The sequence below is a fragment of the Lontra canadensis genome, unplaced genomic scaffold, assembly GCF_010015895.1.
Source record: "Lontra canadensis isolate GAN:19392208 unplaced genomic scaffold, GSC_riverotter_1.0 scaffold8, whole genome shotgun sequence".
Lineage (NCBI taxonomy): Eukaryota > Metazoa > Chordata > Mammalia > Carnivora > Mustelidae > Lontra > Lontra canadensis.
This window is the reverse complement of record NW_022631002.1, coordinates 17,745,905-17,772,791: the sequence shown is the minus strand read 5'-3', so window position 1 is coordinate 17,772,791 and position 26,887 is coordinate 17,745,905. Positions and strand designations below refer to the sequence as shown.

The following is a 26,887-nucleotide window of genomic DNA, read 5'->3' as shown; positions in this document are numbered from 1 at the left end:
CACTTAGGCCACTGAAGGAACAGATGGACTTCGGACCATCTTCTGGTGGAGGTTTCTATACCTTCAACTGTACATAGCCCAAGTGGTTGAAAGGGTGCCTGGGTAGTATCGGAGGACCATCTGCAGGGCCCAGAGCATTCCACAAATCTGAGGTTACTGACTGCAAACCCAAGTCTCACACACTTCATATTTATTAAAAAATTGCTTCGACCACGTTCTAAATGGGAGGCCACTTAAAGACCGATTCTTAACAATGATGAAGTAACAAAGAAGCCAGAGTTGGCAGCAGCCTTCTTCTCCATATATGCCAGAGTCCCAGGATGGTCAAATGCCAATGGGAGTGAGGGCTACTAAGGCGTATTTCCACTAGGAGTAAACTCAGGTTGGTTTTTGACCGCAAACAGTTCAAATTCCAATTAATTTTTGGAATGGAAGCCCATACCATCCCAGCCATGGCCATGTTTTAGGATTTTCCACCCAGTGACTTGGCTTTAGGTAAGATAGTCTCCAACCTCTTGGCTGCCACCATGATTCTCACCACAGAATGGATCAAAATTGCAGAACAAATATTCTCTTAACCAGTGACTCACCAGGAAGTCTGTTCATGTTGACGCCTTGAGCTGAGAGTCCTATTCCCATGTACCTTCAAAAAATCACACACAAAAAAATTTGGTTAGCAAATGATTACGCATCTCCCTTCTAAAACATTTCTTGGTAAAAGAAAAACAAGAAAAGCAATGAATATAACACTCTTAACACAGTTCTTGGAGACCCTTCATATTTTGATTTTCTAATGAAAATCTAAAATATCATCTAAATGTCTTAAGTAGCTGGAGAAACAAGAGGTAGTGTCTGTAACCAGGAACTTCAGTTTCAGATGAAAGTTTCCTGAAATCACTGTTTCCAGTCCCTTGGTTTCTGGCTCCAGCTAACACAGTGGAATCTATCCTCGAGAAGTACCTAAGTAAGTATTTGAATCCTAGGTAGTGCTTGGCAGAACGATGCAAGATCAAGCCCACAGGGATAAGCCACTATTCAGCAAGGACCAAGACATGGAAAAAATATAGCCAGGTTGGGTCTGTATAGAATTATCAAGACCCCAGGGTTCTTCTCTGGGTATCTCCAAACTCACTAACGTAACCTAATACATGCACTCACCACTGGCCTCCCTGATCATCCAATGTTGAGGCAGGGTGTCCTTAAGCCCTAAGGATCCCCCTACCCCCACTCCTCCCACCCAGGTACCTAAACACCTAAGTTATCCACAGCAAAGCAGGGCCCATGCTGTGCACCTCGGTCAAAGATGTCTCAGTGGCATTCATGAGTAGGCAGGCCAGAAAAGGAAATGAACAGAGTTTTTTAGTCTGTTTGTACTGTGCAAGGAAATAGTGAGGTATTTCCCCAAGAACTAAGAGAAATAGTTCATTACCTTCTAACAGTACAACAGGAGAAACCCACACATGATGCCTGATATTATCCATCTGTGAGTGCCAACAGTAGTTGAGAAGCTCAGAATACTAAAAACACCAACCAAGAGGGCTGAGATATAACTTTATGGTTGCATAAAAACCGAATGTACTTAAGGCCACTGAACTTATACTTTAAGATAGTGAAAATGGTCAACTTTATGTGATGTATATTTTACCATACACATAAAAAAAAGTTTTTAAGATTTTATTTATTTATTTGAACAGAGAAAGAGCATGAGAGAGAGCGCAACCAGGGGAAGAGGTAGAGGGAGAGAGAGAAGCCAACCCCCTGACATAGGACTTGACTCCAGGACCCTGGAATCATGACCTGAGCCAAAGGCAGACATTTAACCAACTGAGCCACCCAGGCGTCCCCACACAAAAATGTTTTTTAACACAGGGTTGCCTTCTTTCGACCATTTCCAAGTGGCTGCACATTTACATCCCAATTGTTGCCTGTTGTAAATGATTCTGCAAGGAACACTTCCACATACATGTCCCCATCTTGGATTATTACTCTTTCCCCGACATGCTCCATGCACCTACGTACCTGTTTCCTAACACTACCTGAGTTCCCACAACATGGCGCTCCTGTCTCTGCAAGTCCTTCATCTACAGCAAACACCCATTTCCCTTCTTTGGCTGGCTGTGCCACTGCGTTTTGGGAGAGCAGCAGCAGGAAGGCTCTGACCCACACATCTTCCTCTGAAACCAGCTACCCCATTATGCTGGCAGGAACCAGGATGACACCAACCAACACATGACCCTGGTAACTTGGACTGCAGGAGTTAGGGGAAAGAGGAGGGAAGGGAAAGGAACAGCACTTCAAAGAGGGGCTTGCAAGGTTCAAAGGACTGAGACTATCAAACTGCCTGACCTCCTGCCAAAAATGGACCTTGAAGAAGCATCAGGGGCAGAATCAGTGTAAGCCTGCTGGCAGGATTCTTATTAGATTAAGACCTGTACTTTTCCCCCAGAAAAACAGCAGCCCAAATAATCAGCTTCCTTACTTCACTTGGTAGAGGCTGCCACAAGCTGGTCTTCATTCTCTCTTTTTTTTTAAAAGATTTTATTTATTTATTTATTTTTAAGATTTTTTAATTTATCTATTCGACAGACAGAGATCACAAGTAGCCAGAGAGGCAGGCAAAGAGTGAGGAGGAAGCAGGCTCCCCGCGGAGCAGAGAGCCCGATGTGGGGTTGGATCCCAGGACCCTGAGATCATGACCTGAGCCGAAGGCAGAGGCTTTAACCAACTGAGCCACCCAGGTGCCCCAAGATTTTATTTATTTATTTATTTGACAGATAGAGATCACAAGCAGGCAGAGAGGCAGGCAGAGAGAGAGGAAGGGAAGCAGGCTCCCTGCTGAGCAGAGAGCCTGATGCGGGGTTCGATCCCAGGACCCTGGGATCATGACCTGAACCGAAGGCAAGAGGCTTTAACCCACTGAGCCACCCAGGCACCCCTGGTCTTCATTCTCTTATGCCTTGACTGACCAAGCAGCAAACAACCTTAACTGCTCTGCAGTCATCAGTCTAAATAATCATGTACAACATAGCCAGGGGTTTCCCTGACTTGGATGTTAGCCCACTCATCCTGCCCTGTTTGGAAGGGCCTGAGTCCCTGCCCAATATCACATGTGATCCCATTCCTGCCATACAGGTTTCCTGACACTAAAATGAGGGTTTGTGTTTAGAGCACATTTTTCCTGGATAACCCTCAGCCACTTAAGGTTAACACAAATAGGGAAGGTCAACCAGCTTGGCCACCAGCAACAAGGGTCTAATTCCATAAATTTCCATGGGAATAAGGAACTACTAAGGCACATGTACTCAAACACAAGTTGCTTAGGTTTCTGCACTGGGGAAGCCATTTCCACATCCAGCAGCCAGCTCTCAACACCTACCTATAAACTCTCTACCCCATAGGTGGGATAGTGTTTACCAGGCCTGCAAGCCTTTACATAAACCCTAGGGTCAACTTGTGAATCCTCTCCCAGAGATCCTATACCCACACTTGGGTGCCATGTCAATGACACAGGGAGCAACTCCACAGGAACCTAAGTTGCATATCATATGATGGTGGAGTTGAGTCACTGTTCAAAAGAAATGAGTCCCAACTCTTCAAACAATGGGTGATATTAAGTCTTTTCTAAAAGTCTGATGTCTAAAATAATAAAAACACACAGCCTTATACCTTCCAGCAAGTCTTCAAGTCTTCAAGCCACTTGAAAACTATTCTCCAATCAGTCTGAGATAAGCAGGGGTAAAAAAGCTGTAAGGACACCGTGAATATACTGAAAAACACTGAACTGAACACTTTAATTGGGGAATTGTATGGTAGGTTAAGTTACATCTCAGTCACACTCAACAAAGTAGGAATAAACAAAAACTATCTCAACATAATAAAAGCCATATATGATAAGCCCATAACTAACATCATACCCAATGGTGAAAGACTGTAAAACTTTTCCTCAGATCAGGAACAAGACAAAGATGCCTGTGTTTGCCACTCTATTCGACAGTGTTAAAAGTTCTAGCCAAAGCAATTAGGCAAGAAAAATAAAAGGCACCCGAATTGGAAAAGAATAGGTAAAACTATCTCTGTCCACAGATGACATGATCCTATATGTAGCAAACCCTAAAGATTCCACAAAAATGCTATCAGAATAATCAAATTCAGCAAAGATGAAGGATACAAAATCAACACCTGAAAAGTAATTGTTTTTCTATACACTAACTATACACTAACAGTGAATGACAAAAAAAGGAAATTAAAATAATTCCATTTATAATAGCATTATAAAGACTAAAGTGCTGGGGGGGGCATACCTGGGTGATTCAGTCAATTAAGCACCCACCTTTGGCTGAGGTCATGATCCTGAGGTCCTGGGATCAGCCCTGTGTTGGACTCCCTACTTGGTGGGGAGTCTGCTTTTCTCTCTCCCTCTGAACCTACCCCTTTCTGGTATGCTAACACACGTTCTCTTTCTCTCAAATAAATAAATAATATCTTAAAGATGAAATAAAATGAAGTAAAATAAAAAATAAAATAAAATAAAATAAAATAAAATAGGGGCACCTGGGTGGCTCAGTGGGTTAAAGCCTCTGCCTTCAGCTCGGGTCATGATACCAGTGTCCTGGGATTGAGCCCCACATCGGGCTCTCTGCTCAGCGGGGGGCCTGCTTCCCCCTCTCTCTCTGTCTGTCTCTCTGCCTGCTTGTGATCTCTGTCAAATAAATAAATAAAATCTTTTAAAATAAATAAATAAATAAAATAAAATACCAGGGTGCTTGGGTGGCACCCCAGGAGTGAGACATCCAACTCTTGGTTTTAGCTCAGGTTGTGATCTTAGGATTATAAGATCTAGTCCTGCATTGGGTTCCGTGATCAGTCTGCTTGAGATTTTCTCTCCTTCTGTCCCCCCTCCCCTCTCTAAAATAAATAAATCTTTAAAAAAAAAAAAAAAAAAAGAATAAAATACTTGAGAATAAACTTGACCAAGGAAACAAGACTTGTATACTAAAAACTGTAAGATGTTGCTGAAAGAAATTAAAGAAGACACAAATAAATGGAAAGACATCTGTGTTCACAACTGGAAAACTTAATATTGTTATGATGCCAATACTACCCTGTGCAATACACAGATTTAATGCTATCCATATGGAATCTCAAGGGACAATGAACAGCCAAAACAATCTTGAAAAAGATGAAAAAAAGTTGGAGGACTCACACTTCCTGACTTCAGAACTTACCACAAAGCTGTGATAATCAAAACAGTATTGGTACTGGCATAGAGACAGACATATAGACCACAGTAACACAATAGAGAGCACAGAAATATACCTTCCCATACGTTGTCAACTGATTTTGACAAAGATGTTAAGACCATTCAAGCAGAAAATAATAACACTTGGTGCTGGGACAACTGGATATCCACATGAATAAGAATGAAGTTGGGCCCTTACCATACACCATACGCAAAATTAACTTAAAACAGATCAAATAAACAAAGATCTAAAACTGTAAAGCTGTTAGAAGAAAACACAGGAGAAAAGGTTTACATTGAAATTGGCAACGATTTCTTGGATATTAAATCCAAAGTACAGGCAACAAAAGAAAAAAGTAGGGATGCCTGGGTGGCTCAGTTGGTTAGGCCGCTGCCTTTGGCTCAGGCCATGATCCCAGGGTCCTGGGATTGAGTCCCGCATTGGGCTCCTTGCTCTGCGAGGAGCCTGCTTCTCTCTCCGCCTCTGCCTGCCACTCTGCCCACTTGTGCATGCTCTCTCTCTCCCTCTGACAAATAAATAAATAAGTAAAATCTTACCAAAAAAAAAAAAAGTAAACTACATCAAAATCTTAAACTTTTGTATCTCAAAGGACACCATCAGGGGCATCTGGGCAGCTCAGATGGTTAAGCGTCTGCCTTCAGCTCAGGTCATGATCCCACGGTCCTGGGATTGAACCGTACTTTGGGCTCCCTGCTTGGTGGGTAGCCTGCTTCTCCCTCTCCTTCTGCTGCTCCCCCTGCTTGTGCTTTCTCCCTTTCTCTGTCAAATAACAAATAAAATCTCAAAACAAACAAACACCATTAACACAGTGAAAAGCAACCCACAGTATAGGAGAAAAAAAAACCCAAAGAGAAAATCTATTAAAAATGGGCAGCGGGCACCTGGGTGGCTCAGTGGGTTAAGCTGCTGCCTTCGGCTCAGGTCATGATCTCGGGGTCCTGGGATCGAGTCCCGCATCAGGAGCTCTGCTCAGCAGGGAGCCTGCTTCCCTCTCTCTCTCTCTCTGCCTGCCTCTCTGCCTACTTGTGATCTGTCCCTGTCAAATAAATAAATAAAATCTTAAAAAAAAAAAAAAGATGTTCAGCATCACGAATCACTGAGGAAATATAGATCAAAAACACAATGAGATACAACTTCCTACACTTAAGGACAAACAAACAGAAAACAGAAAATAACAAGTGTTGGTGAGGATATGAAGATTAGAACACTTGTGCATTGATGGTACAACAGCTATGGAAATCGGTATAGCAGTTAAGCATATGGTAATTCTAAGTTTAAAAAATTAGGGGTGCCTGGAGGGCTCAGTCGTTAAGCGTCTGCCTTCGGCTCAGGTCATGATCCCAGGGTCGTGGGATGGAATCCCACATCAGGTTCCCTGTTCAGCAGGGAGCCTGCTTATCCCTCTCCCACTCCCTCTGCTTCTGTTCTCTCTCTCACTGTGTCTTTCTCTGTCAAATAAATAAAATCTTAAAAAAAAAAAATAGATAAACCATGTTGGGGCACCTGGGTGGCTCAGCTGGTTAAGCATCCAACTCTTGATTTCAGCTCAGGTCATGTTCTTGGGGTCATGAATCAAGCCCTGCAGTGGCCTCCATGCTCAGCGAGGAGTCTGTCCGAGATTCTTTTTCCCTATCCCTCTGCCCCTTCCCCTGTTCACATTCTCTCTCTCTCTCAAATAAACAAATAAAATCTTTTAAAAATTACACTTTTTAAAACAAGATTTTATTTATTTGAGAGGGAGAGAATAAGAGAGAGAGAGTATTAGACGATGAAGGTCGGAGGGAGAAGCAGACTCCCTGCTGAGCAGGAAGCCCGATGTGGAACTCAATCCCAGGATCATGATCTGAGCCAAAGGCAGTTGCTTAATCAACTGAGCCACCTAGGCGACATACACTGTTTTTAAAATGCTTAATTTTTAAACAAAAATTACCATTTAATCCAGCAATTCCACTTCTGGGTATATATCCAAAAGAACTGAAAAGAGGCACTTGAACAGATATTTGTACACTCATATTCATAGCAGCATTATTCACAACAGCCAAATGGTGAAAGCAAACCAATCCAAGTGTCTACTGCTGAATGGATGAACAGACAAACAGAATGTGACACATATACACAATGGAGTATTACTGAGCCTTCAAAAGGCATAAAGTATGGGGCACCTGACTGGCTCAGTTGGCATGCAACTTGGGGTTGTAAGTTCAAGCCCTATATTGGGTGTAAAGATTACTTAAATAAATATAACTTAAAAAAAAAAAAGGGAAGGAAATTCTGATATATAATACAACACAGAAGACAAATTATGGGGGCACCTGAGTGGCTCAACTGGTTAAGTGTCTGACTTCAGCCAGGTCATGATCTCAGTGTCCTGGAATGGAGCCCAACATGGGGCCCCTGCTCAGGGGAGTCTGCTTGCCCTTCCCCCTGCTTGTGCTTACACACTCTCTTTCTCTCAAATTAAAAACAGAGCAAAACAAATAAAAAATGTTAAAAAAGAAAAAAAGGACAAGGGGGTGCCTGGGTGGCTCTGTTGATTAAGCATCTGCCTTCAGCTCAGGTCATGATCCCAGAGTCCTGGGATTGAGCCCCATGTCTGGGCTCCCTGTTTAGCGGGGTGTCTGCTTCTCCCTCTCTCTCTGCCTGCTGCTCTCCCTGCTTATGCACTCTCTCTCTCTGCCAAACAAACAAATCTTTTTTTAAAAGACAAATTCGGCTTGATTCCACTTATACAAGGCATCTAGAATAGTCAAATTCATAAGATGAGAAAAGTTCTGGAGCTAGACGGTGGCGGTTGAACAACAATGCGAATGTACTTAATGCCACTGAACTGTGCATTTCATGATTCAAATGATAAATTTTTATGTTACGTATGTTTTACTACAATAAATAAATTAATATATGTATCAATGCAACTGCCCCTTCTCCCCAAAAAAGGTTCAAGTTCACTATCATCAGCTATAATATTTGTTATTACAGGGGCGCCTGGGTGGCTCAGTGGGTTAAGCCGCTGCCTTCGGCTCAGGTCATGATCTCAGGGGATCGAGTCCCGCATCGGGCTCTCTGCTCAGCAAGAAGCCTGCTTGCTTCCCTCTCTCTCTCTGCCTGACTCTCCGTCTACTTGTGATCTCTGTCTGTCAAATAAATAAATAAAATCTTTAAAAAAAAAAATATTTGTTATTACATAAAATCTTTTCCTCTCTTCAGGCTGGGGGATTTAGGATCCAGGAAGACAATACCCTCACCTGTTAATTCTTCCAGAGGTGTCACCTCTGGCCAAAAACGCAGTATGTGGGTATATGTTTATTCAGTTCTGATATCCCCCAAACCCCCAAATCATCCAAACACAGGAGATGGAGCTTAAGTTTACAGGTTCAAGCCCTATGTCTTATGCCACAATGAACAGAACTGATGCAAGGCCTGTTGCCTACCTCAGGATACAGGAGCTATAGGAAGGAGCCCTCAGCCCTCAGAGGAAAAGCACACAGCCACAGCAGTACTGGGCACATAATGAACATTCAACAAACCCCTAGTGTTCATCCACACGTGGTCTGGTGAACTTTATCACCAAAGTCACAGGGTCCTTCCCAGCCACACTGCAAGGGAACCTATGCTTCTAGCTGGTGTGAAAACATAACAGAGCTACATAATAGGTTAAGTGAGCTCTGAACTCAGCCACAACACCCCCAGTACTACTCTCCCCTCTCGCAGACACTAGACTTCAGCAGTGAGATTAAATGACCCATACTCACAAAGCTAGTGACATTACAGGCATAGGGGAAGTCTATTTCTCCATCCACTCATGAAAAATCTAAGGAGGCCTGAGGTTCCTTCCTGTCAATCACCAAAAAAGGACACCTGTAGTGGTTTGCCAGGTCGTGGACTCATGTGGTCCCAGCTCTCTGAAAGGCCGACAAGAATGAGGTAAAACGATAAGGAAAGAGCATAATGAAAATCCAAAACCCACATATGTTCTCCTGGGCGCATACTTAGATGCAAAGTATCTTTGCATCTAAGCAGCAATAACACTACCTCTCCTCTGCAGATCTCTGGTGGCATTTGAAAAGGAATGGGTTGTTAGGAGCTGTTGAGTCCTGGCTAAAGTTGAGTAATTCAGTAAAAACAGGAGTGATAAGTTTCTTTATTTTACAGAGGCCCTTGAGATCTTCTGTGCCCAATATGGTGCTAGGGACACAAGGGTAGGAGCCTGAATTCAGTCTCTGCACTCTGACAGTTTCCAGTGGCAAGTCAGGAGCAAGCCAAAGACTCAGGGTGCACTGACTCAGGGATTTCCAGAGGAAGTAAAGGCTGAGCCAAGACCTGGTAAGCAGTGAGGGGCAAAAAAGGAGCACGTTCCATGCAGAAGCAGCAGAATGTGCTGAGGCGCAGTGGCAAGAACGCAGCCCCAAAGTCAAGGAATGGAGAGAAATTAGTGTGGCTGGGTCACAGCTTGGGCAGACCTAAAAAGATCCAAAGCTGGCACAGAAAACTGGCTATCCATGCACAGCTTGCATGCTAGCTAAAGGAGTCTGAACTTCATGGAGGGTCAATAGGAAACTGCAGAAAGGATTTAGAAAGGGGCGGGGCTGATCAAACCTACTAATTTTTGTAAAATGGATTGAAGTGGCAAAACTAGAGGCCACCCAAATCATCCCAGCCAGAGATGACAGGCCTGGACAAGGACAGAAGCAATGGGGATGGCAAGGCATAGAGAGAGCCAAGTGCTCTTTAAAATATACATATATTTTACATACATACATTCATCTTTAATTAATCTCTACTCCCAATGTGGGGCTCGAACTTACAACCCCGAGGTCGAGAGTTACATGCTCTTCTGACTAAGTCAGCCAGGCACCCCCAAGCCAAGTGCTCTTTAGAACACAGTGAACTTAGGCAAGGGGGAGGAGCCGCCCGGGACACAGCCCAGCACAACCAGTCACCACAGAAAGGGCAATTCTCTGAGACCCACTTGCAAACTCTGGAGCCCAAGTGCTTGACCTGTCAGCAGTAGCCTTTCTCCAGTTCTCCTCCAACCCTAACATTTATACTGTGTGCAAACAGACAGACAAAAAACAAAAACATGCATCAGACCAAAGTATGAGACAAGCCCAGATTCAAATCTCACCCCTGCCACTGAGTTCACCCTATTCCCAAATCAGCTTGTCAGACTGTTCCTCAGCTATCACCATCAGTCCAGAGAGGCCTCAGGGTAGCCACTGAACAGGATCCTGGGCATGGTGCCGGAAGGGCTGCTGGGGGCTACTGGACAACTCCACTGTACTTTAGTTCATGCACTAGAGACTTTTCTACCATTGGGATTGGGTAAAATAGGACATTTCTGAGGGCCTGAATCTTGGGACTTCTAAAAACAAGCGCCTGTTTCCTGGGGATCGCTGAGGAAAAAGGAGGTGAGCATCTGCTTCCTTCTTGGTAATGTGTCAGATAATGCTAGAAAACTAACAGATACAAGCTGCCTTGGTCACCTAGGAGGGAAACAACAGGGGTTCTCACTTCCTAAGCAGGTAACTGGAATAGACAGAGCTTAGCTCCCCCATATTTAACATCTCCACTAGGGCTTTCTTTTCAAGCAGGAGGATATATCTGAGGAGCTTGGGGGTAAAGTTATTAGCCCACATCATGACTTAAAGTAGGGTAAACCCATCTGCTTTACTCCTTTCTTCCATATGGCAGCAAAATGGAGAATACCATTTTTCATAGCGGTGAGACAACCAGTTGGGTATAGACGGACAATAGAGGGTAAGTTCTTCATGGCAGTGAGACCACGAACTGGCCTCTAACTTCTCAGTTTCTACTTCACTGCCAAAACCATAACACAAGCTAGAGCTAGAAGAGCAACTCCGTCTCTCTGTGGGGCTCCAGGGAGAAGAGGGCAGCACGTGAGCACAGCTCCAGCCAAGCTGGAGTGCAGGACAGAGGATGAGCAGCAGCTACGGCAAGACCCTCAGCTGACCACACGGCCAGGTCCTTCCTGAAGCTGTCACCATACACCGCAGGCAGCAGGGGCAAACTGGGGCCCTGGAAAATGACCTACAGTGAAAATGGACTGGTGGTTTCTGGGGCCCATGCTGCCCTCCACCCACCTCTGCTGACTCTCCCACAAAAGCAACAGTCTGCTTAAACTCTGTAGTCACGGAGAGCTGGGCACAGTCAGCTTGGATTCTTCTTTTTTCTCTTTGACTTTCCAGATGTTCTACAATTACTTTGATAGTCACAGAAAAATCATTTTCCAGAGCCAGTTGATGGCCACATACTTAGGAGGCTGTTGGCTCTCGCCCATCAGACTCTCCCTGGATCATCCCAGGGCACATTTCAGTGCCAGAGGGGCAGAGTGGGGGACCTAGTTTTCACCGTCAGCTCCACAGTACCCCCACTTGTCTTTGACAGGAGTGTAGAGGCTGCATAGGAAGAGCACACCTTCAGACAGGAGGAAATTGTCAAAATCCCTGCTTCGAAAGAGGAGATGGGGCTCTGGCTCACACAGTAGCAGGTGAGTCCCAAGCTCAATCCAGAGCACACAGCCAGGAAACCCTCCTGCTCAGCACAGTGACACTGGCTCAGCACAACTCCAGCTGACTAGAGATTCTTCTATGGCCCAGACAGGTCTGGTAGTGAACAGAGGACAGGACCTTAGAAACTGGGCCTCTGGAGTCTCACACCCTCCAGGGACATACCACAAGGCCTGGGGCAAGGAGACCACACTTTGCTCTTATCACCCATCCAGTCCTGAGGGATAGCCTGAAGCACTCTCCACTCTATACTGGGAACCTCTCTGGCAGCAGAGGTCCAGAGACAACATCCCAAACTCTTGAAGCCTGGTCTCAGACACTCCAGCCTAATTCAGGACTGTGCATCTCGGATTTCACCCCACATCTCAAATTCCCTATCGGAAGAGGAGAGGTTGGACTAAAGGGCTCCTAAGATCCTTCCCTGCTCTGACCTAGAGACTTCAATTCTTGGCAGAATAAGGTCCAGATACTGTTACAAATGTGCTGTTCCCAGATGCAAGCCCAAGATGGGATAGACCCTGAAACAGCAGTCAAAAAGCCACCAAGACGACAAAAGAAAAGGAAATTACAGACCGATATATACTTTATAGATGCAAAAATCCTCAACAAAATTGTAGCAAACCAATTCCAACAATGTATTAAAAGGATTACAAAACATGACCAAGTGGGATTTATCCTACGAAGGCAAGGTGGTTCAACATTAAGAAAATCAACCAATATAATAAACCACATTAACAGAACTAAGGAAAAACACACTCATGATCATCTCAATTTATGTAGAAAAAAAACCCCAAAAATCCAACACCCCTTCATGATACAAGCACTCAGAAAAGTAGGAATAAAAGAGAACTTTTTCAAAATGATAAAGGGTATTTATGAAAACCCAATGGTGAGAGGCTGAAAGCTTTCCCCCCAAGATTAGAATAAAACAAGTATGCCCACTTTTACCCACTGCTATTCAACACTGTACTGGAGGGACGTCCTCGCCAGAGCAATCAGTCAAGAAAAAGAAGTAAAAGGCATTCAAATAAGAAAAAGATAGGTAAGGGCACCTGGGTGGCTCGGTGGATAAAGCCTCTGCCTTCAGCTCAGGTCATGATCTCAGGGTCCTCAGATAGAGGCCTGCATCGGGCTGTCTGCTCAGTGGGGAGCCTGCTTCACCCTCTCTCTGTCTACCTCTCTGCCCTCTTGTGACTGACCTCTCTCTGTCAAATAAGTAAATAAAATCTTAAAAAGAAAAGAAAAGAAAAGAAAAGGATAAGTAAAACTATCTCTATTTGGAGATGACATGATTTTATAAAAAATCCCCAACAGTACACAGAAAGCTCATTAGAGCTAAAAAATGAATTCAGCAAAGTTGCAGGATATAAAATCAAACAAAAAGCAGTTGTGTTTCTATACACTAACACTGAACAATCTAAAAAGGAAATTTTTTAAAAATTCCATTTATAATATAGCATCAAACAAGTAAAATACTTAGGAATAAATTTAGCTAAGAAAGCAAAAGACTCCTACACTAAAAACTACAAAACACTGCTAAGTTAAATTAAATTTAATTAAAGAAATTAAATTAAGGAAGACAAATAAATGGAAAGACCTCTTGTGTTCATGGATCGGAAGACTTAATATTGTTAAGATAGAGAATATTGTGAATATTCTCCAAACTGACCCAAAAAGTCAATGCAATCCCTACCAAAATTCCACAGTGTTTTTTGCAGAAATGGAAAAGTCAATCCTCAAAATCATATGGATATACAAAGGACCCCAAGTAACTAAAACAATCTTGAAAAAGGAAGAACAAAGTTAAAGGATTCATACTTCCTGATTTTAGAACTTACTAGAATACTGCAGTAATCAAACAGTGTGGTGCTGGCATAAGGTAGACGCAAAGACAAATGGAATAGAATTTAAAGTCCAGATATAAACCCATATCTATCACGAAATTATTTTCAACAACGGCGCTCAGTCCATTCAAAGGGGAAAGAACCATCTCTTCAACAACTGGTGCTAGGGGCACCTGGGTGGCTCAGCTGGTTAAGCAACGGACTCTTGATTTTGGCTCAAGTCATGACCTCAGGGTTGTGGGACAGAGCCCCACCTACGGCTCCACGCTGGGCTGGGAGCCTGCTCGGTATTCTCTCTCTCTCCCCTATTCTCTGGGGGTGGGGGTACAAAGTTGGTGCTGGGACAACTGGACTTCTACATACAGATGAATGAAGTTGAACCCCTCCTTCATACTATATATAAAAATGAACAAAAAATGGATCAACAATCTAAATATGAAAGCCGAAACTATAAAATTCTTTTTTTTTTTTTTTTATTTATTTATTTGACAGAGAGAGAGATCACAAGTAGACGGAGAGGCAGGCAGAGAGAGAGAGAGAGGGAAGCAGGCTCCCTGCTGAGCAGAGAGCCCGACGCGGGACTCGATCCCAGGACCCTGAGATCATGACCTGAGCCGAAGGCAGCGGCTTAACCCACTGAGCCACCCAGGCGCCCCAAACTATAAAATTCTTGAAAGAAAACAGGGAAAAACTTCATGACCTTGGATTTTGCAATGGAGTCTTAGATGAGACACTAAAAGCATGAGCAACAAAAGAAAAAATTAGATAAACTGGATTTCATAAAAATTAAAACTTTTAGGGCACTTGGCTGGCTCCATTTGTACAGCACACAACTCTTGATCTCAGGGTTGTGAGTTCAAGCCCTACATTAGGCATGGAGCCTACTTCAAAAAAATTTTTTTTCATTAAAAAAAAATATTAAAACGGGACGCCTGGGTGGCTCAGTTGGTTGGACGACTGCCTTCGGCTCGGGTCCTGATCCCGGGATCCCGGGATCGAGTCCCACATCGGGCTCCCAGCTCCATGGGGAGTCTGCTTCTCCCTCTGACCTTCTCCTCACTCATGCTCTCTCTCACTGTCTCGCTCTCAAATAAATAAATAAAATCTTTAAAAAAAAAAAAATATTTGGGGCACCTGGGTGGCTCAGTGGGTTAAAGCCTCTGCCTTCGGCTCGGGTCATGATCCCAGGGTCCTGGGATCGAGCCCCTCGTCGGGCTCTCTGCTCAGCAGGAAGCCTGCTTCCCTTCCTCTCTCTCTGCCTGCCTCTCTGCCTACTGTGATCTCTCTCTGTCAAATAAATAAATAAAATCTTAAAAAAAAAAATATTAAAACTTTTGTGCATCAAAAAACATTATCAAGGGGTGCCTGGGTGGCTCAGTGGGTTAAAGCCTCTGCCTTCGGCTCAGGTCATGATCCCAGGGTCCTGGGATCGAGCCCCACATCGGGCTCTCTGCTCAGTGGGGAGCCTGCTTCTTCCTTTCTCTATCTGCCTGCCTCTCTACCTACTTGTAATCTCTGTCTGTCAAATGAATAAAATAAATAAAATAAAAAATAAAATTAAATAAATAAAATCTAAAACAAAACAAAAAAACACATTATCAAGAAAGTGAAAAGATAACTAGAGCATGGGAGAAAATATTTGCAAATCATATATCTAATAAGGGTTTAATATCCAAAATATGTAAAGAGGGACCCAAGGGGCACCCAAGTGGCTCAGCTGGTTAAGCGACTGACTCTTGATTTCAGCTCAAGTCATGATCTCAGGTTCATGAGATAGAGCCTTGTATCAGGGACTCTGCTTTTCTCTCTTCCTCTGCCCCTACCCCGCCTCACACCCTCAGGCACTCTCTAGAATAAACAAATATAGGGGCACTTGGGTGGCTCAGTGGGTTAAAGCCTCTGCCTTCAGCTCAGGTCGTGATCCCAGGGTCCTGGGATTGAGCCCCACATCCTTCCCCCCTCTCTCTCTGCTTGCCTCTCTGCCTACTTGTGATCTCTGTCAAATAAATAAATAAAATCTTTTTCAAAAATAAATAAATAAAATAAAATAAACAAATCTAGGGGCACCTGGGGGGCTCAGTCATTAAGTGTCTGCCTTCAGCTCAGGTCAAGATCCCAAGCTCCTGGGATCAAGCCCCGCATTGGGCGCCCTGTTCGGCAGGAAGCCAGCTTCTCCCTCTCCCACTCCCCCTGCCTGTGTTCCCTCTCTTGCTATGTCTCTGTCAAATAAATAAATAAGATATTTCAAAACAAACAAAGAAACAAATCTTTTTTAAAAAGAGGGACTCAAACAAATACTTCTCCGTCAATGTTCACTTCTATGTACCATTATTCACAATAGCCAGCAGATGGGGGAAAAAAACCCAAGTGTCCATCAACAGATAAAAGATAAACAAAATGTGGTTTATACATACAGCCATAAAAAGGAATATTTCTGATATAGATCACAACATAAACCTTGAAAACATTATGCTAAGTGAAATAAACACAAAAGGACAATATTGTAGGATTCCAGTAATTTGAAATATCTAGAATAGGCAAAACAGAAAGGTTGCCAAGGGCTAGGAGGAGGGGGAAATAGGGAATTATTGCTTAATGGGTACAGAGTTTCTGTTTGGGGTGATGAAAAAGTTTTGGAAAATAGACAGTGGTAATGATTGCCCAAGATTGTAAATGTAATTAATACCACCGAATTCCACATTTAAAAATGGTTAAGGAGCGCCTGGGTGGCTCAGTGGGTTAAAGCCTCTGCCTTTGGCTCGGGTCATGATCCCAGGGTCCTGGGATCAAGCTCTGCATCGGGCTCTCTGCTCAGCAGGGAGCCTGCTTCCCTTCCTCTCTGTCTGCCTGCCTCTCTGTCTACTTGTAATCTCTGTCAAATAAATAAATAAAATCTTAAAAAATAAAATAAAATAAAATAAAAATGGTTAAAATGATACATGTCATATATGTATCATACACCGCACAACACACACACACACACACACACACGTGTGCACACAGTCACCAATAACACCCCCCACAGCCCTGCATGCCAGCATTAGCCTCATCTGACTTTTCCAAATGAAACAAGGAAGCCCTGGCACAAGGCGCGGTGGAAGGCATCAGAGTATTCTGGCCTCCTGTCAGGGCCAGAAGAAAGAAGTCCTTCACCATAAGCAAACAGCAGATGACAAGGGTGAAGAACACCCACCTAGCTCTTCTTATTTTCTATCAACTTCTTCTTAGAGAGAAAGTGGATTTCATGGGCTGGCAAGCCTACAGGGACTTTTTTTTTTTTTTTGAGAGGGAGAGAGAAAGCAAGCAAGAGCACAAGAGCAGGGGGAGGAAGAAGCAGACTCCCCACAGAGCAGGGAGCCTGACATAGGGCTCGATCCTAGGACCCCAGGATCATGACCTGTGCCTAAGGCAGACACTTAACCGACTGAGTCACGAGGGTGCCCTACGCACTTTTAATAAATACTGCTTAAGATATATGAACCAGGGTGCCTGGGTGGCTCAGTGGCTTGAGCCTCTGCCTTCGGCTCAGGTCATGATCTTGGGGTCCTGGGATCAAGCCCCGCATCGGGCTGTCTGCTCGGAGGGAAGCCTGCTTCCCCTTCACCCTCTGCCTGCCTCTCTGCCTACTTGTGATCTCTCTCTCTCGTTCTGTGTCAAATAAATAAATAAATAAAATCTTTAAAAAAAAAAAAAAGATATATGAACCAATGGGCGCCTAGGTGGCTCAGCTGGTTAAGCGTCTGACTTCAGCTCAGGTCTGGGATCCAGGCCCACGGTGGGCTCCCCGCTCAGCAGGGAGCCTGATTTTCCCTCTCCCTCTGCCCTTCTCTCCTGTTCATGCTTGCTCGCTCTGTCTCTCAAATAAATAAATAAAAATCTTAAAAAAAAAAAAAAAGATATGAGCCAATGACCATTGCACCTGAACATATTTTTTTAAGATTTCATTTATTTATTTATTTGTCAGAGAGAATGAGAGCACAAGCAGGGGGAGCGACAGGCTGATTATCTCCATGCCCACAGAGCTCTGGTAGGAAGTGACGAAGAGGAGAGAAAAAAGACAAGCTCCTCGGTCTCAGAGCTGAGATGGCTCATGGGGGCTGAGGGAAGGTACCAGCTCTGCTGGCAATCCTCTCAGTCACCTATGCCTCTGTCCCTTGCCCCAGACCCCCGTGGAGCTACTGAAATCTTACCTGATAGCTTCATCTTGACATCTAACACCTTAGCCACAGCTCAGCAGGCTGACAATCTTGTTCCTATCAGAATCTGCCCTAGATAAAGAAATCATCAGCCTCCGTAGCAGAGATCTTGGGGACTATGGTTACAAAATGGGAGACATTTCAGGAAAAGCACCAACTAATGTTTGGGTCTGAAATAAGGGCTAATATTTGGTGCTAGGAATTTTATTTCATACTCTGATGGGCCTGCTTAAAACCACAGTCCATCAGGACACTGGCTGCTGTGTGTACACGCTGCTCCTCCAACAACCACACCCCACGTGGCAGAGGATGTAGTTACCTACTGAGCCCATATCTGTGCAGGCCCCCTACTGAGAGATGGACCATAACAGAGATGAATGAACCCAGCTCAACACCACCCAAGAAAAAACAGGCCCGAAGGAAAAGGGACCTAGAGTCAGAATGTGTTTGTAGGCAGGAAGGTGGTTCTGAATGTGAGTCTGGAGACCCTCATACATCCACTGTCAAGAACACCATCAAAACACCCAGAGACCCCACAAGACAGGGAGGGGCAGAACAGTCCCCATGAGTGGTCCTAAGTAGGTTACTCACACACTCTAGGTTCTGGCTTCTTCCCTAAGAGTCTCAAGCACCAAGACTTTCCAGAGCCTGTCACATTCAGAAACCAAACATACTGCCCTTACCAGAGGGTATACCTATTGGTTCCCCGCTTAATATGAGTCTGGACACAGTAAATGCCCTTACTCAGACATTACCCTTAATCTTCTAGTTACAGGTATTCATCCAGAAACGGGCCTGGAGTTTACTGGTTTGTAACTTAGCATCTTTCATTATTTTCAGCAGGGGATCTTATTCAAGTAACTAGCCCACCATTACCTGGAAACTCTAAGTCCCAATGAGTTTGAAAACATCAAATTCCATGTATTAAACCCCTTTCTGCTTAAAATATCTGGAATGGTTTCTGTTTTCTGCACTCACCTCAACTGATACACATAATGGCAATAAACTACATTTGTTTAAACCTGCATCTCTCTATATATATATTTTTAATATTTATTGATTAATTGAGAGAGAGCGCATGCACAAGTTAGGGGGGCAGAGGGAGAAGGAGAGAGAAACTCAAGCAGACTCTGTGCAGAGCCCGTCCCAGGGCTCGATCCCATGACCCCAGGATCATGACCTGAGCGAAAACCCAGAGTAGACCGCTCAACCAACTAACGCTTTAAGCCATCCAGGTGCCCTGTCTCTCTGCTATTTTTTAAATGTACACTGTGTCAGGTGTTGAAAAATCTTATGTATTATTTACATTTTGGCACATAAATAAATAAAAGCAAATATAACTACTAATAAACTCCTAGCACAACAGCTATTATTAAGAGAGCATTCTGTAAAATAGCCAATGTCAAGTTCAGATACATGGCTTTATATACTGGGTGATAACCAGTTCTACCCAGCAAACCATCCCCTCTGCCTCCCTTTGGTTCAGTTGCACCTCAGCAATGTCCTCCAGAAGAGACAAGCTGAGCCCTGACAGCACCTGGGCACAACTGCCTTTCTGCTCTCTCCTCTTCCAACTGCCTCCGTCCCTTTGACCAAAAAAACAGCAGCTGCCTGGTGCACTGCACATTAAGAAAACTCCTGGGGCTCTGTCTAGATAAGGATGAGCACTGTTATCAATCAGTAACATGTGCCACAGAAGCTGAGTGGGCAGATGAGGTATCTGAGCCTTGACACCTGCCCTCCCCATAACCTTAAATAAACTTCCCTGGAATCCCAGGCCATTCCTAAGGTTCAAGAGGTAGGAGGGGAAGAGAGCACAACAGGGGTGCAAAAGACTTACCCAGCCCCTCCCCCACTTCTCTACACAGTCCAGAGCTGTTCTTTCTGGCAGTCTCATGAGAGAGGGGCTGGGTTCTGTTCCATCACCAAGTTTTCCAGCCTCATTTCCAGCAACAGAGTCATGACCTCATATTTCAACAAAAATGCCAGGATCCTGGAGCTACAAAGACATTTCATATGGATTTTGAGCAGAATTTCTGGAGAGGAAGAGTGACAACCTGAAGAGGGGTGACATCATCCACCCCTCTCTAGTGATCCGTCCGTTCTTTGCAATTTGACCCCTGCCCACAGAGACCCACACTGGGAACCTTTATTCTTTCCTAACAGCCCCAGAATAGGATGACACCCCATGCTTCCCATGCAGAGCTACTGAGTCCATCCTCCTGTGTTCCACCCCAATGGGCTCCTGCTTCCCCTCTCACAGAGAATCTCCCTTACATAATGACCCATTTAGGGAAAAGAACAAACACTCCAGAAAACAAACAAACAAAAAAAACCACAATGAGGGCAGCAACTGGGGAGAAGGGATGTGCAGTGAATTTCAGGAGTCTCTCCAGAGGCTGATGCTCGACGAAGGAAGCCCCCAGTTACAAAGAAGGAAGCCATACTCCCTACCCTCAGCTTCCAACTTGGAGCCTGGGGCTGCAACACACAGTGAGCAGGGAGGTCCCAGGAAGTCCAGATGTGCTCTGCACAGGAAAAGTCCTTCCAGAAAAGTGGACATCGTGTGGACTCCAGTATTCTCACCCTGTATCAGAGCTACACCTCAGTAAGCCCAGCTAGACCTGGGCTTTAATCCCCAACACAGGTAGGCAATACGAACACTCGAAGATGTTCCAGACTCTACATACTCCATGTCTCCAGAAATAGTGCAATGTGTGACCAGGGAGAGATGCAGCCCACAGCTCAGCCTGTGCCCGTGATGCCATCAGAACTGGAGGGCAGTCGGGAAGAACAGGGCACAACCACCATCTGTATCTGCCTTGGGCAAAGACAGAACCTACTTCTCAGGACAGGCAGGACAAAGCCTCCTCCCCCAGGTCCCACAGATGACCACCTACTTCTCAATGGCACTGCACAATGCCACTGTGCATGGAGCGAGGGAACCCAGGGGCCAGCCACAGGCTGTCTCTAGGCTGGAGGGCCTGAGCTCAAGTTGCTCTACAGATCACAAACATGGCAGGTGAGATCGTGAATGAGCAAGGGGCTCTCTGGGTCTCCATGGAAAATTATGGACAGTGTCGTCTTTCAGGTGGGACTTGGCAAAAACCAAATACCAAAGACCAAGCAAAGGCGGATTGCTTTCACCCCCAGGAAGCCTCTCTGGCCACCAGTCTTCAACATCCCTCCTGTGTATCTTACCATACAGGAAAAAGATCAGCCGAGAGAGAGAAGACATAGGCTTTGGGAAAACCATGCCTGGAGTGTGGGACCTAAAGCTACGGGCGCACGCTGGACAGGGCTCTCAGCCTGAGAGGCTGCCTGAACCAGAGCAGCAATCTCTTCTGTCCCATCCACTCTCCAAAGTGTGGGCAGATCCAAAGTCCTCAAACACTGCTACCACCCTCAGGATAAAGCCCATGCTCCTCAGCCAGAGCATACAAGGTATTTCTGACCTGGCCCTTGCCTACCTCATGCTCTGTGCTCCTCATCTTTTTATACACCACTACTTATGCCTGGATCACCTGCTTCTCAACAAAGTGAAAACCTGGAACCCTCTAATTCATCCTTCCAGATTTAGCATCATCACCCCTTCTATGAAGGTTTCCCCAAACTTTCAGGTACAGAGAAAGCCCAACCTCTGGGCCACCCCTGGGTATAGTGCACACTATGGAATGGCCTTTTCTATACCACCCTGTAAGGTTGTATGTGTAGGCATATCTGCCTCCTCCCTAGATGAGCCTCAGGGCTGTGCTCCTGAAGGCCCGGCCTGGCACCGAGACTAAACAATGGGTGCCTCCCTGTGGTATACAGAATTAATGATGAGTGCTTTGCTGCCTGGCCAAAGGAAGTCAGCTGCAAGTTCAAGCAAAGGCAGGCTGGCTGTGGCCAGGGCCTGGGCCTGGGCACCAGTTGCAGAGAAGAGCATCCCCCTGCAACCTTAACTCCATCCTGTGCTCCAGCCCAGGCTTGCTGTTCTTGGGTAGAGCCACCCATCACATGTCAGGAGGCTGCTGCTGCTGGGATGATGTTACAGTCTATTTTGAGGGTCACACTGGAGCATCTGTCAGCCTGGCCAGCCACACCCTCCATGTGTCATCACTAAGAGCTGGGGACACCCACAAGTCCACAAACTCTGCCTGAGCAAGTCATTTCCCCTAGGAACCCTCAGCTGCAGGGCCTCAGTGGCTTTCTAACAAGATCAACCTGAATGCCCTTATCTCCTGGCACCACTGGCAGGGCTCTGATGTCTCCTCACCCACCAGACCCAACTCCTGCCATTCCCAGCACTGGTGACTCGGCAAAATGCAGCTGAAGCCCATCAGTTTGTACCAAGCTCTTAGCTCAAATGTAGCCCCTCCTTCTTTAGCTGTCTCTTACATTTAAGGAGTGCCCAGAAAGCCCAGCACCCTGACTTCAAGCCAGGTACTAAGCAGGTTCATTTTAGGTCCAGCAGGTCTCACCTGCTGAGAAACTCCTACTCATCCCTCAAAACTAACCCACACTCTGCCTCCTCTTGCAGAGAATATTTCCGTCTACTCTTTGCTGAGTGGCCAAAGGCTTTCTGAGGACAAAGCTGGCCTGTGCTGGCTTTACCTTTATTCTCCCTGTACCCAGCCTAGCACATAGTAGGTATGACTAAATACTCCATGAACCCCTGAAATGAAACTTTCTAACTAGACTAGATTAGTATGTTCTTCTACAAAAATCATCAGAACAAAGGCCTTTCTAGAAAATGACATTGATAAATGGGTTCATAAACACCTTTTACAAATGTACTCAAAACTACAGAAAAACAAATTTACAGATTCAGTAAATCAAGCCCAGTACAGAGTATGCCACATTTCTCTGGCCCCATTCAGCACTAAACACCTTGTAGCTCTGTCTCTTAAGGACACTGTGATCCCCTACAAATCCAACTGGACATTCCTTCACTCTACCCAGGGAGTGAACTCAATGGGGAAAGGCACCAGCAGAGACACGTATGTCTGGGATCAGGCAAGGACATCTAACAAGTTGGGCCACTCAAACCATGGTGCCAGGACAGGTCACCAAACATTCTAGGGGTTCAGGACTAACTCACAAAATAGACACATTATCAGGGTGCCTGGGTGGCTCAGTTAGTTGAGTGGCTGACTCTTGATTTAGACTCGGGTCATGAACTTGGGGTCCTGGGATAGAGCCCTGCTTCGGGTTCCCTGCTCAGTGAAGACTTGGCTTCTGCTTCTGCTTCTCCCTCTCCCTCTGCCCCTCCCCAATGAGGTCATATTCTCATTCAACTAAATGAATAAAATCTTTTTTTAAAGACTTTATTTATTTATTTGACAAAGAGAGAGAGCACAAGAGAGAGCATGCCCACTGAGCCACCCAGGCGTCCAAAGAAGATCTTTTTATTAAAAAAAGGATTTTGGGGCACCTGGGTTAAGCCTCTGCCTTCGGCTCAGGTCATGATCTCAGGGTCCTAGGATCGAGTCCCACATCAGGCCCTCTGCTGGGCAGGAAGCCTGCTTCCTCCTCTCTCTCTCTCCCTGCCTGCCTCTCTGCCTACTTGTGATCACTGTCAAATAAATAAATAAAATCTTTAAAAAAAAAAAAAAAAGGATTTTCTGGGACATCTAGGTGGCTCAGTCGGTTAAGTGTCTGCCTTCAGCTCACATCATGATCTCAGGGTTCTGGGATCAGGTCCCACATTCAGCTCCATGTTCAGCAGGGAGCCTGCTTCCCTCCCTCTCTCTGCCTGCCTCTCTGTCTACTTGTGATCTCTCTCTGTCAAATAAATAAATAAAATCTTTAAAAAAAAAAAAAGAGGCCACGAGGAGATATTCATATACTTGCTATCTGACAGTGGTCAAGTGAAGCAGGCCACTACAAACACAGAGGACGTGAGGCCTTTGTTAAAACTGAGGTTTCCAGGTCAACCTATTGGTTATATTAACCACATATAAAAATGCTGGCTACAGAAACTGATAGAAGATGCCCAACTTTCTTTGAATCTGCAGGCAAAAACTATAGTAAGGACAACTAACAAAACATAGGGCCTCTTCCAGCAAGATCCACTTACAACTGAAATGTGAAAAGCCAGCTGAAGGAATTCAGGTCTCTACATTTAAACACTCCCCTTCTGAAAAAGTATTTTCTTTTCTCACTAGCTCAGTGGTTATCTATGATTGGGAGTACAGAGAAAACAATTGATTTTCCTCCCTAAAGTCCAAGTAATGTCCCTCGGTCTCTTTGGCAATATGAGACTCCAGCCACTGCCATTTCAGTCTCTACCAAAACTATTTTTGCACTGTTTAAGAGGCCATTCTCATTCACACTAGTTCAAGCACTTTGTGCTTTGATCAGATGATGGGAAGGGAAAATAGAAACTTTAAAGCCCTCCAATAGTATGTTTCCTATCTTTAAATTAACTAGACAGGATAAAAGTTGAAAGATGTAATAGCATGCCATGATCAGAATTTCAGAATCATGGAACCCCGGGGTTAAAGGCAGCTTAGGTGCTGGCCTAGCTCTCCATAGCACAGACAAAGAGATTGAATCTGCGCCATCTACCCATGGCCACACAACCACCCCAGGCAAGGATGACACAATTTCACTAAAGAAGCAGGCAAAGCTCTTGACTATAGCAGTTCTCCCCCAGCACAGCCCCTTGGCTGGGCATTTTGCATGCACCACAAGAGGGGCAGTCCCTAAGAGAGAGGAAGTATTTTGAATGCTCAAGAATACATATTCAGGGTTGGCACGAAGGTCACTGGTGTATTCCCACATCGACCTAGGGTCTAATGAGGAAAGCCTTTCCAAGACAGCTGAAATCATGTTATTTCATAAGTTAAACACCTGCTATGTCACAATCAATGGGAAAAAAGAGAGTAGGAGAAAAAGGGAAAAAAAGAAAAAAGGGGAAATCTCCCCTCTGACTTCCAGGTTATGTGCTTAGATCACCCTAAAATAAGGAGCCTCCTTAATGCTGACTTTAATGAGGACCTTCTTAAAGCTGGTCCAACTGGTGTTCAAGTCCCTGGACTGAAAAACAAGTTTATGAGCAGCAAGGTCACCTGATTCTGACCATGTGCATGCTGTTTACCCTGAGATGACAGGCCAGTGGCTGCCACAGCTATGATGAATGCTGTGAAGACTCTACTATCCCTTTGAAGCCTACAGAGGCCTCTATGTGACTAAATGCCATAAAAAAGAACCCTGAATGCACCAAGAGTGTGAAAGGAGGGAAGTCACAAATGCCAAAGGACAGTGGGGAAAATCCCATTCTGGATACTGAATTGTTAATGTAAACTTGTTACTGGTTTCCCTGACTTGTGAGGTATCTCATTACATAATCACTTTAGAAGTGTAATCACTAAATCTCTTTAGAAGTCCCCTCCTCTACCTGTTGATGGCAATGCACCTACTTGCCATCAACAGCTGCCGCTTAAACCAGGCCATACCAACAGTCAGGTAACAGAGGCAGCCCCACTATTCAACCCTCTGTAGCCCAGACCCACATAGCTCAGGAGCTCACATCAGTCACAACTGTCAAGCAGGAGACCTCGAACTCTGACCACAAGGAACAGTTCGGTGCTGGGGAAAAGAAGATGGTAAGAAGGGGCTTACCCATCTCTTCCTTTACTGACAATCTTCACCTCAAAGTAATAAATGCCACAGGCAGCAGGTATGGGGTGAGTGGCACGCACTGAGGCAGCATCTTTGTGATTTTTACCATGACCTAATAGGAGAGAGCAAGGAAGAAATTTCAGCAGAAATGCAGATAGAAGCCTTGTTCTTTTCTGCTCCGTGGCAACTTAACCCCTTCATGGCCAGAGGAAGCCCTTTCATGGTTCAAGAAATAACTAGAGAACAACTGAGCAAACACATAAGCCTCCCACTTTTGGCTCACTTCCTCCTGTGAATGGCAGCCCTGCCAGAGACACTTTCTCCCATACAAACCAAAGGAGGGTACAGGCAATGTGGATGCATGTGAGGGATTCCCAAGTGCTGCTGGCAGTCTCTCCAGAATATAGAGAGCCCACCTGGGAGATCAGGGGAGGAGGCAGCTCTGAAGTCCATCCCCCTTAACTTTAATAAAGAACTCCAATCTCTGTCTGTGATGTCTGGCAGGTGAGCAAGCCCAAAGGCCTCTGGCTAATGGAGGGGATGTGACCACCCCCTTCTTCTGACACTCCCAAAACTAAGCAGTGATGAAAGGCCCAGCTGGAATTGGAGCTACCCAGGATAAGCAAAAAGGCCCTCGGGTGGAAGGTCCAGCCCTGCACTCGGTTTGGACACCTGTTGCAGTTCTCTTGCCATCGGGTGTCTCAGGGTACAGCAGTCTAGAGAGTCGACCCTCGGCCTGGTCAGCCTCAACACCATAGACACCCCGCAGGGGCCAAGGCCTAACCTGGAGCACCCAGGCCAGGGAAGGGACGTGATATGGCAGGGGTCAGGCAGCACAGGTGCCCGGCAAATGCTCCGGTCATCCCCCAACCTCCCTGGGTAGAAGAGGCCGATACCTTTGTAGTGGACGCGGAGGTTGCCCTGGGAGAGGCCGATGTAGTTGTACTTGTCCTTGGGGCTCCAAGAGCGCGGCAGTGGCGTCTCATGCTGGTTGACCGCGGGGTACAGGCGCTGAAGGCGCCGGCTCAGCTCCTGCTCCCCGGGGGACGGCAGCCCGCCCCCAGCGCCCCCACCAGAGGAATCTCCAGCCTGCGGGCTCCCAGCTCCCGGGTCCACCGTCGCCGCCGCCATCTTGGAGGGAGCTGCTATTGTGTCACTGGGGGCGGGGAGGAGCGGGACCAGATCCTCCCCGCTCAGCCAATGGCCGACGAGCCTACCGAGGCCGCAGGGAAACCGAGTCCGAGTCCGACACCTCTCTTTGGACATTGCCAGCCCTCGCCACATTGAGGACTCCATATCCCACAATGCAGAGCTTTCCAGAGGCGGGACAACCCGGGCTCGTAGGGAACTTTGGGATATGTAGTACGTATCTGCTCAGTCATAAGCCTGTTCGGCGAGACTTCGGGAAACCAAAAACTACAATTCCCGCTGGGAAGGCGGATCCAGGCCCCCAG

General features: G+C 45.6%; 1 protein-coding gene across 1 annotated transcript in view; it reads right to left on the bottom strand.

Moving 5' to 3' along the window:
* The window catches only part of RANBP10 (RAN binding protein 10), a 65,374-nt gene extending 38,775 nt beyond the window's left edge, over nt 1-26,599 (bottom strand). The window contains exons 1-3 of the mRNA XM_032854174.1: nt 26,330-26,599; nt 25,434-25,545; nt 591-643 (exon numbers count right to left, since the gene is read on the bottom strand). Of these exons, the coding sequence (XP_032710065.1) occupies nt 591-643; nt 25,434-25,545; nt 26,330-26,564 (400 nt within the window). The 5' untranslated portion in view covers nt 26,565-26,599. The remainder of the gene's footprint in view (nt 1-590; nt 644-25,433; nt 25,546-26,329) is intronic.
* Between the last annotated feature and the right edge of the window lie 288 nt (nt 26,600-26,887).